A 10,942-nucleotide genomic window follows, 5' to 3' on the forward strand; every position below is an offset into this window, starting at 1 on the left:
TATGGGAAACAGCAGGAACCAGGAGCCACCCCCAGCAGCCTCCATGCAGCCTTCAGGAAGGAGAGGGCGATGTGTGTGGATTCACTTGGACATGGGTGGGTACCATATTGTCAAATAAGCAACTGGCCTAAGACTCGGGTGAGCGTTTCACCAGCACAATCCATAGCTATCTTATGTGCGCATAATATGTGTTTGCATATATGCAAAGAATCATGCTGTGAAGATACACAGCACACGCTTGACGCTGTTTCAAAATGCAGAACCAAGGCCAGGTGAGGTGGCTCACGCCTGTAATCCCAGCACTTTGGGAGGCCGAGGTGACAGGACTGTCTGAGTCCACAGGTTCGAGATCAGCCTGCAACTCTACAATAAATCAAAAAATTAGCCGGGCGTGGTGACACATGCCTGTAGTTCCGGCTACTTGGAAGGCTGTAGTGGAAGGATCGCCTGAGCCCAGCAGGTCAAGGCTGCGGTGGTGGTGAGCGTGCCATTGCACTCCAGCCTGGGTGACAGAGTGAGACTCCAACTCAAAAACAAGACAATACAAAACAAACGAAATTTAGAACCAGAAAAGGGGGGGGGCTTTTTTTTTGAGTCAGGGTCTCATTCTGTCATCCAGACTGGAATACAGTGGCACGATCCCTCTCACCACAGCCTCAACCTCCTGGCAATCCTCCTACCTCAGTCTCCAAAGTAGTTGGGACTACAAGCATGCACCGCCACGCCTAGCTAATTTTTTAACTTTCTGTAGAGACAAGGTCTCATTATGTTGCCCAGGTTGGTCTCAAACTCCTGGACTCAAGCAATCCTCCCGCCTCAACCTCCCAAAGTGCTGGGATTATAGACATGGGTCATGTGCCCAGCCCAGGGAGGACATTTCTGCCTCAACATCTCTGTGTTCGGGGTCTTTTTTCTTAAGTTGGTAGAAGGGCTTGCAGACACAGCCTCGCCTCCAGCCCAGGCCCAGCTGCCCCAGGGCTCGGTCCTCTCTCCCCCGGCTCCACTTGGTCTTTGAGCATCCCTCCACCTCCGCCTTCCCTCCCCACCCCCTGCCATCCCAAGCCCCCAAACCCCGTCCCTGGCCAGCCTCACCTCGGCCCCATCAGCTCATGCCTGCTCCGGCCGCCTCTTCACTCCTCAGCGCCCACCTCAGCAGGGAGCCAACTTCTCACGCTCCCGCACTCTGGTTCCCCTGCGAGCTGTGTGTCTTCTACGAGTCCAGTGGCGTCGACCCTCTGACCAGGCACTCGCGTGTCCCTGCCCGGTAAGCGTGCTGCCCCATGGGCCAGATGGAGCCCCTCAGACGTCTCTCCTAGGGCAGGCCAGCGTTGCTCCTCGGACTCGGGAGGACCTGGAAGTTCATCCACATCCACCCTGGGCCACAAGGGAGGGCCTCGCAGTCCTGGGAGCCCTCGTGGAGAAGGGGACCCTCTGGCTTGGGAGCCAGTGAGGGTGATGGCTAACCCTCGAGAGACCATCCCTTCCCCTCCTCTTCGCAGAATCGTGCACCTGAGGGCCGGGGGATCTGACCCGATCGGCCACCCCTCAGCAGACCCCTGCATCCTTACTCACCAGGTAGAGAGCGGTGAGTGGAAAAGATTCCCCTCTCCCCAGGGAAGCAGGTGGTCCTTTGGCAGAGGCTGGGTGGGTGAATGGGTGGGTGGGTGGCTGGGTGGGTGGGTGGAAGGATGGGTGAATGGGTGGGTGGGTGGCTGGGTGGGTGGGTGGAAGGATGGGTGAATGGGTGGGTGGGTGGGTGGGTGGATGGGTGTCTGCGTGGCTGCGTGGACACATGGATACACGGGTGGCTGGACAGTTCTGCGGATGGATTTGTGAGGGGAGTGGACAGGGGACCGGACGAGTGGCCCAGTGTGTGAACGAGTGAATGACAGGCTGTAACTACTTCTCAAAGGAATTTTCTAAATCCCTGAAATGTGAGGCTCTGGCCCCCCCCAGAGGCCGCAGTGCCTAACTGCCTGTCTCCCCCGCAGTCCCGGGCGCCCATAGTTCTAAGAACCAGGGGCAGGAACCCAGAGAAAGGAAAGGGTTCTGGGAAACAAAACATCCAGAGACCATCGCTGACTCTACCGTTGCCAGACTCCGTGGCCTTGGGAAATTCTTCTGAAGCGCAATGTGCTCGTCTGGAAATGGCACTGATCAAACCCGAGGCCTGTGTTGCTGGGAGAGTTACACCAAATCATGTGTCAAGTATCTGAGACGGTTGGGATCCGGCACATGAAAGGTGCCCGCAGGGTGGGCGTGATTCCCTGCCCAGAGGCAGCCCCGGGCACACGCGCGTACATGCGAGCACACACAGGCACTCACACAACTTTCTTTCAGCCTAGTAGGGAAGAGGGAGTGAGACCCTAGGCCAGACCAGGAGAGGGAGACAGATGGGGACGCATTTATTCTCCAGGGGTCCCTTGCTCTGGCAGGACCGGCCCAGCCTCAGGGGTCAAGGGCCCAGGGAGTAGGGTCTCTGGTGAGGGACCTGAGGCCTCCTGGAGTTCAGCCTCCTCGGTCTGGGCCAGCTGGGCCGTGTGCTCAAAGGCAGCCTGCAGCAGGTGGAAGGCCAGGCAGGTGGTCCAGGTGACGAGGTAGACCAGATGCCAGGAGGTGAGCGCGGCTGTGCTCTCCACCCACCAGGACAGCCGTCTCAGTGGCGCCAGAAGCTCCCGCACCACGTGGCTATCCTGCAGGGCCCGGGGCAGGGAAGTGGGTGAGCAGGAGGCCCCAGGAGCTCACAGGGCTGCAGCCCCTGGCTCTGGTCCCCAGCCCAGCCCCAGCCCTGCCCGGCACCCCAGGCCTGTCCCCGGCAGTGGCCCAGCCTATCCACCTTGCCAGGCAGCCAGGCCAGGATGACGAGACGGGCCTTCTGACACAGCTTCCAGGTTAGCAGAAGCACCAGCAAGGCTACCAGCAGCGAGCTGTGCAGCCCCCACAGCAGCAAGTCCTTCCAGAGGGCCACGCAGAAGCCCAGCCGCTCCCAGACACCCAGCAGGGCCAAGCCCAAGGCCCGGGCGCCGCCCTGCACACCCGCCCACGCCAGCCTGGGGCCCCACAGGGCCAGCCACACCAGAACATGTACCAGGGCCAGCCCGGCCCGGAGAGTCTGGCCCAGGGGGCAGGCCTCGACTCCCGGGGGTGGGTGGGCCTGCTGGCTGCAGGACGCCCCCCCAGCCTCCTGGGCCAGCCCCGACACCCAGTGGTTGAAGTAGAGAATCTTGAGAAGCAGGAAATTGTAGAGGTGGACGCGGTTCTGGACCAGCTGCAGGAGGAGGGAGAGTCCGTCATCGCCATGTCACCCACCGGGGCAGGAGCCCATCATGGCTGCAGAGGCGAGGCTGCTGGGTGGCCTCAGCCCGGGCCCTCCCCCGCCCAAAGCCTCAGTCCCCTCCCCTCCCCACAAGGATGGCTTTTGACCAATTTGAGGACTGAGCGGGGTGCTTTAGAACGTGTTTCCTGTTCCATGTGGGTTCTTCTCCATTGGATTTACATGACCATTTACAATACTCCAGACTGAAGGAGGTCGCATTATTATTATATAAAAATCCAGGCCAGGTGCTGTGGCTCATGCCTATAATCCCAGCACTTTGGGAGGCTGAGGTGAGTGGATTGCCTGAGCCTGCGGGTTCGAGACCCACCTGGGCAACTTGGTGAGACCTCATCTCTACAATAAATCAAAAAATTAGCCAGGTGTGGTAACACATGCCTGTAGTTCCAGCTACTTGGAAGGCTGAGGCAGAAGGATCGCTGGAACCCAGCAGATCGAAGCTGCGATGGCCATGAGCACGCCACTGCGCTCCAGCCTGGGCAACAGAGTGAGACTCCAACTCAAAAATAAATAAATAAATTTTGGCCAGGCTCAGTGGCTCAGCCTATCATCCCAGCACTTTGGAAGGCTGTGGTGAGTGAATTGCCTGAGCCAGCAGGTTCGAGATCTGTCCAGGCAACTTGACGAGAGACCTCCTCTCTATAATAAATCCAAAAAATGAGCCGGGCCTGGTAGCACAAGCCTGTAGTTCCAGCTGAGGTGGAAAGATGGCCTGAGTCCAGCAGATTGACTGCACCCCAACAGATTGATTGTCACCCTGGGTGACAGAGTGAGACTCCAACTCAAAAAAAAAAATCCCCCAGGATTTGAACCCAGGTCGCTTGTCTTCTCCCAGGCTCCTGGGCTTGTCTATGTCCCAGTTACCCCTGGCATCTTGAGGGTGGCTGAGGGCAAAGGCAGTCCATTAGCGGTAGAGAGCTGTGAGACACATGGGGGGGCAGAATGAATGACGGACCTACCGAGGGGGTGAAGAGGAGGGTGGGACCCAAGATGTCCAGATTTCTGATGTGACAAGTTGGACAAGGATGTCTCACATTCACTGAGCGGGGTGGAAGGGAGGAGCTGTGCTGGAGTCCTGGGACTAAAAGACCCTTCACAGCCGGGCTCAGTGGTTCAACCTGTCATCCCAGCATTGAGAGAGGCCATGGCAAGTGGACTGCCTGAGCTCACGGGTTCGAGACCAGCCCGGGCAACTTGGCAAGACCTCATCTCTACAATAAAATAAAAATTAGCCGGGCATGGTGGCACGTGGCTGTAGTTCCGGCTACTTGGAAGGCTGAGGCAGAAGGATCACCTGAGCCCAGCAGGTCGAGGCTGAGGTGACCATGAGCGTGCCACTGCAATCCAGCCTGGGTGACAGAGACTCCAACTCAAAAGAAAAAAAGATCCTTCACCAGAGCCCCAAAGCTCCCAGCTTCGAATGACACCTGTCCACCCATCTGGACCCCTCACGTTCATGCCCACAGGACCAGTAGAGCTTGGGTCCTGGAGCGTCTGAGGCACCAGGTGGGAGGCAACTGCCTGAGGCTGGCTGCATGCCCCACTCACAGGCTTAATGAGCAGAGCCGAAGGGTGAAGCTAGCTGGGAGAGGAAGAAGACCAAGGGTCCCAGAAGAAGAATGAAGGTGGAGGTGGGAATTAGGGCCCTCCACACTATGATGACATGACCAGAGAAACCTATTCTATCCCACTAATCCGCCAAGATCAGTTTTATAGAGGAGGAAACACGCTCAGAGAGGTAAAGTAATTTGCCTAAAGTCACACCGCTAAAGAGAGGAACAGCCCAGACTCAAATCTAATGGTGTCTGTCTCTCTACTATGCCCTGTTCTCTCCCCTTCGTAAGCCACAGCAGAAGACCCTGGAAGACAGTCTGAAACTCGGCTAGCTCCCTGAGCGGTTGTGATTTGGAAGTGTGGCCCCAACTGCAAATGTTGACATGATTAAAGAAGATGAGACTCAAGCCTGTAACCAGCCTGGGCAACGAGGTGAGACCTCGTCTTTACAATAAATCAAAAAATTAGCCAGGCGTGGTGGCGTACACCTGTAGTTCCAGCTACTCGGAAGGCTGAGGCAGAAGGATCGCCGGAGCCCAGCAGGTCGAGGCTGCAGTGACCGGGAGTGGCCACTGCACTCCAGTCTGGGCGACAGAGTGAGACTCCAACTCAAGAAAAAAGAAAAAGAAAAGAAAAAGAAGAAAATGGATGGGTGGGAAGGGCAATGCTTAACCCAGAGCGGTGACCCTCTATAGAGAAAATTCCAGCGTTACGGTTTAAGAGCTGTCAGATTATGCCCAAAGCCAGAGAGTCACCTAGTTCTACTGGGTGGGACAGTCACGGTTGAGTCCAGCAGGTCTGAGGTGGCTGTGAAGGGCCAGGTGTGTGACCCCACCCCACTGCCCCCACAGTTCCCACTCACCAGCCCTGAGAGCCTTGTAACCTGCGACAGAATCCCCAAGAGGCCATATCTGCCAGAAGGGAGGGCCTCCATGTCTGGCCTCCCTAGCTTCCTCCAGCTGAGAGAAGCAGGGTGACCTCACAGATGCCGCAGGCTGGGGGCCAGTTACCATGGAAACCCAGCTGTCGCAAGAGACACCCCCCCTTACCTGAGACTTCAACTCAAGTCTGGCCCCACAGAGTTAGGGGGGTCTTGGGGCAAAGTTTCCTTCAGGTGACATTCCCTAGGAGACCCCGGAATAAGAATTCAAGTGCAAGCAGTTCGTTTGGGGGATGATCCCTGCAAGCATCCACAGGGAAATAAGAAAGTGAGGCAGAGCCCGGGAGTGGTGGCTCACGCCTGTAATTCCAGCACTTTGGGAGGCTGGGGCGGGAGGATTGCTTGAGCCTGGGAGTTCAAGACCGCGACTCTATAATAAATCAAAAAAATCAGTCAGGCATGGTGGTCCGTGTCTGTAGTCCCAGCTACTTGAGAGGCTGAGGTGGATCACCTGAGCCCAGGAGGTCAAGGCGCGGTGAGCCGTGGTGATGCCACTGCTCTCCAGCCTGGGGAACAAAGCGAGACCCTGACTCAAAAAGCTAAACAAAATAATAATAATAATAATAATACCGCATCTTTAAAATAAAAATAATTTAAAACAATAATAAAGAGCCAGGCTCGGTGGCTCAGCCTGTAATCCCACGCCTTTGGGAGGCTGAGGTGAGTGGATTGCCTGAACCCGCGGGTTCGAGACCTGCCTGGGCAACTTTTATTGTAGAGACCTCATCTCTACAATAAATCAAAAAGTTACCCTGGCCTGGTAGCGCGTGCCTCTGGGCCACAGAGTGAGACTCCAACTCAAATAATAGTAATAATCATAATAATAAATTAAAAATCAGTGAATAATGTCCCCACCTGCCAGGTTCACCTGTGCACAGCAAGACTTGTTGCAAAAGGAGCCCCCAGTTTAGATCCTTCAGCTGGGAGCCCCCTACCCTCTGTGCAAGACCTCCCTCCCGCCCTATACTCTTTCTCCTCGGCACCAGGGTCAAGGCCACCTGTGCGCTACTGCGCAGGTGACTTTGGAGTTTCGCCTTGCAAGGTGACCCAGGAGGACTGAGTGGGATAACGCAGTTCTCAGTGGCAGCCATTCCCCCGTCCCTGTCCCGCTCCATGGGGACCTTATCCCCAGCCCGGGGCTGAGGGAGCGGGGAGGGGGGGAAGCCCACTGACGCGCAGGTGCGCCCCCCCCACGGGTGCAGGACGGAGGCGCGGCCGCGCGGGGGCAGCAGACACCGGGGGCGCGGGACCTGCCCGGGCGCCCAGCACGAGTGGATGGACAGTTTGCAGTGGCTGGTCGGGCCAGGCCGGTTTCTCTGCGACAACAAGGTCGCGTCACCCCGAGGAGCTCGCCCTGGGCAGGTCCGGTCGTGCCTGGGTCGCTGGAGGCGAAACCACCGAGAAACCAGCCGCACCGTATTCTCCCCTCTTTGTTTCATGATCCAATGTTCAAACTTCATCTTATGGCCAAATTTCGCTTTTTTTTTTTCCAGAAGGATAAATATGTCTTCATACATAATGGAACTTTTTTCCTTTTTTTTTTTTTAGTTGGAGTCTCACTCCGTCGCCCAGGCTGGAGTGCAGTGGCATGCTCATGGCCACCCCAGCAATGATCTGCTGGGCTCCAGGGATCCTTCGGCCTCAGCCTTCCAAGCAGACAACAGGCGTGTGCCACCACACCCGGTTAATTTATTATTTATTGTAGAAATGAGGTCTTGCCAAGTTGTCCAGGCTGGTCTTGAACCTTGGGCTCAGGCAGTCCTCGCACCTTGGCCTCCCAAAGCGCTGGGATTATAGGCGTGAGCCACCGCTGCCCGGCCCAAGTGCTGGGTTTCTTAAACTTGCTTACTATTTGAGTTTTGCAACAGTTTCTCTTACCTTACATTCCTGCCTTTTTTTTTTTTTTTTTTGAGTTGAAGTCTCACTCTGTCACCGAGACTGGAGTGCAATGGCTGCTTCCGGCCACCGCAGCCTCGACCTGCTGGGCTCCGGCGATCCTTCAGCCTCAGGCTTCCAAGTAGCTGGAACTACAGGCGCGTGCTACTTTTTTGATTTGTTGTAGAGATGAAGTCTCGTCAAGTTGCCCAGGCGGGTCTCAAACCCGCAGGCTCAGGCAATCCACTCACCTCGGCCTCCCAAAGTGCTGGGATTACAGACTGAGCCACCGAGCCTGGCCTTTGCCTTTTTTATTTTTATTTTTTTGAGTTGGAGTCTCACTCCGTCACCCAGGCTGGAGTGCAGTGGCACACATGCTCACGGCCATCCCAGCGTCAACCACTGGGCTCAGGTGATTCTTCCACCTTAGCCTTCCAAGTAGCTGGAACTACAGGCACACGCCACCATGCCTGGCTAACTTGTTTTGGATTTATTGAAGAGATGAGGTCTCGCCAAGTTGCCGGTGCTGGTCTCAAACCCATGGGCTCAGGCAATCCCCTAACCTCAGCCTCCCAGAGTGCTGGGGTTACAGGCTTGAGCCACTGCGTCCAGCCCGGAACTTGCATTTTTTTTTCTTCTAAAGATGACTTTATCCAAGCCACTTACATGCAAAAATAATGATTAAAAACTGACGAAAGGATGAGGGACTGTATCCTGGCTAAGGGAGAAGGATTTGGACACCGACCGATGTAGGTTTGAACGGACCTCACCGTACAAGTCCATGACCTTGGCCGAGCTCCTGCCCGTTTCCTTATCTGTGAAGCTAGGATAAGCTTGGAACCAGCCCGGGAGGTCCAAGAGGAGTCAGTGAAACCAAACCCCTGGTGTGCCTTTGGCAATGCTCAGAGCTGGTGAGTAATGAAGTCAGAATCTGTGGAGGGAAAGGAATTTGAGAATTTTTTAAAACAAAATAAGCTCCAAATTGGACGAAATTGCTTTCAAATATGTGCAAATTTGTAAAAAGAAATCACCCGGGGTGCACAAATTTTATTAATCCACAAGCCAATGTGTGGAAATAGTTATGTTAACCAGACTGCTTTCAGGCAATTCATTCAGAGTCCAACATAATCTTGAAAATAAAAAAAATAAATAAAAAGCCAGGCATGGTGGCTCACCCTATAATCCCAGCACTTTGGGAGGCCAAGGTGAGAGGATTGCCTGAGTCCACGGGTTCGAAACCAGCCTGGGTAACTTGGCGAGACCTCATCTCTACAATTAATCAAAAAATTAGCCGGGTGTGGTGGCGCGTGCCTATAATTCCAGCTACTTGGAAGGCTGAGGCGGAAGGATCCCCTGAACCCAGCAGGTTGAGACTGTGGTGGTCATGAGCATGCCACTGCACTCCAGTCTGGGCGACAGAGTGAAACTCCAACTTAAAAAAAAAAAAAAAAGAAAAATACTGCCAAATATAAAGAAGGATGACTGCTACCTTAAAATTAATTCAAGCCGGGCTTGGTGGCTCAGCCTGTAATCCCGCGCCTTTGGGAGGCTGAGGTGAGTGGATTGCCTGAGCCCGTGGGTTCGAGACCCACCTGGGCAGCGAGATCTCATCTCTACAATAAATCAAAAAATCAGCCGGGTGTGGTAGCGCATGCCTGTAATTCCGGCTACTCGGACGGCTGAGGCGGAAGGATCGCCAGAGCCCAGGGGGTGGAGGCTGCGGTGGCCGGGAGCGGCCACTGCACTCCAGTTTAGGTGACAGAGTGAGACTCCAACTCAAAAAAGAAAAAAAAAAAAAAAGACGTTGTATCTACAAAAAAAAAAAAAATTTAATGTTTTAGGCCAGGTGCAGTGGCTCATGCCTGTAATCCCAGAACTTTGGCAGATCAAAGTGGGAGGATCAGTGGAAGTCAGGAGTTTAAGACCAGCCTGAGCAACACAGTAAAACATAAAAATAAAGAGTTTTTAAAGGAGTATAAAGATGTCAGACCATCCCTTTGTTCAAAAATATTATCCGTCCCAAAATAAAAGCTCTGATAAATGGGCAAAAATGTATGCATGCAAGCAGTAGATTGCAAAGTCACACTTGTGAGGTACAAAAATCATCAATGTATGAAAAACAACGATAGGAAATATAATTTTCACCCATTCATGTATGGGCCAGTTTGTTCAGAATCAGGGTTTTTAGTGCAGCAAGATGCACTAATCCAGCAGCTGACCAAGATCTTTCTCTGGGACATTCTGCCTCACCCACTCTCACCCTCTCTAGTTACTCTCTTCTCCACGAAGACTCTCTGGTCCTAAAGAAAATGCTCCCCAGTGCACCCTCATCTCCCCATTTAAACCATGTTGTTGAAAGAAGTCTTGCAGTGATCTTACGGCCCCCACCAGCCACCACCATGGTCCTGGCCCATGTCACCAAAAATCTTCTTCCTTGTTGCTGAATCTGCGTCATTAGCAAAGCTGAAAAGCAGTGCCAGCCTGGGAGAAACGTTGTGTAGTCCACCAAACAGTATCCAGACTATAGCGAATATCTGAGGAACTCCCTCAAATCAGTGAGATAAAATTTAACGGCCCTCACAAAATTTCAGTTAGGAGAAATACATGCAAGAAATCTATTGTACACCATGGTAACTGTAGTTGGAAATATATTGTACACTTGAAAATGGCTGAGAGTAGATTTGGAGTGTCCTCGGCACAAATAAGTGTGTGAGACAATGCCCTATGTCGAAGAGCTTGTTTAGTTATCCCACAGTGGACACATAGATCGAAACACCCTGCTGTACACCATAAATGCTGTTTTTACACATCAATGAACAAGGAAAGGAAAAAGAAATCAAATGACCCAGTGGAACACAAGGGCAAAGGCGATTCACAGACAAAGAAACCGGAGGAGGCAATAAACTTATGAAAAGAGGTTCAACTTCATTAGTCATTGGGGAGGAATGCACATTGAAACCACAGTGAGATACGATCTCACACTCATTTGCAAAAACAACAACGTCTACAGGACACGTGCTCTGATGAGTCTGGGGTTAACGGAGCCTCGGACGCTACCCAGCCCTGATCCAGCTGTCCCATGCTGGTTTCAGGCTCTGGGTGCCACCTGCGATAAAAAACATATTGAGCCGGGCTCGGTGGCTCAGCCTGAAATCCCGCGCCTTTGGGAGGCTGAGGTAAGTGGATGGCCTGAGCCCGCGGGTTCGAGACCCGCCTGGACAGCGAGACCTCATCTCTAC

At 53.8% G+C, this 10,942-nt stretch overlaps 1 protein-coding gene across 1 annotated transcript; it reads right to left on the reverse strand.

The window, feature by feature from the left end:
• Positions 1 to 2,405: 2,405 nt before the first annotated feature.
• On the reverse strand, positions 2,406 to 5,822 carry TMEM270 (transmembrane protein 270). Its single transcript, XM_021711225.1, is given in 3 exon segments — positions 2,406 to 2,758; positions 2,869 to 3,268; positions 5,751 to 5,822. Coding segments are annotated over 3 exon segments (825 nt in total).
• Positions 5,823 to 10,942: the final 5,120 nt, after the last annotated feature.

This window comes from Carlito syrichta, unplaced genomic scaffold (genome assembly GCF_000164805.1).
Source record: "Carlito syrichta isolate Samal-C Ts95f unplaced genomic scaffold, Tarsius_syrichta-2.0.1 Scaffold301943, whole genome shotgun sequence".
Taxonomy (NCBI): Eukaryota; Metazoa; Chordata; class Mammalia; order Primates; family Tarsiidae; genus Carlito; species Carlito syrichta.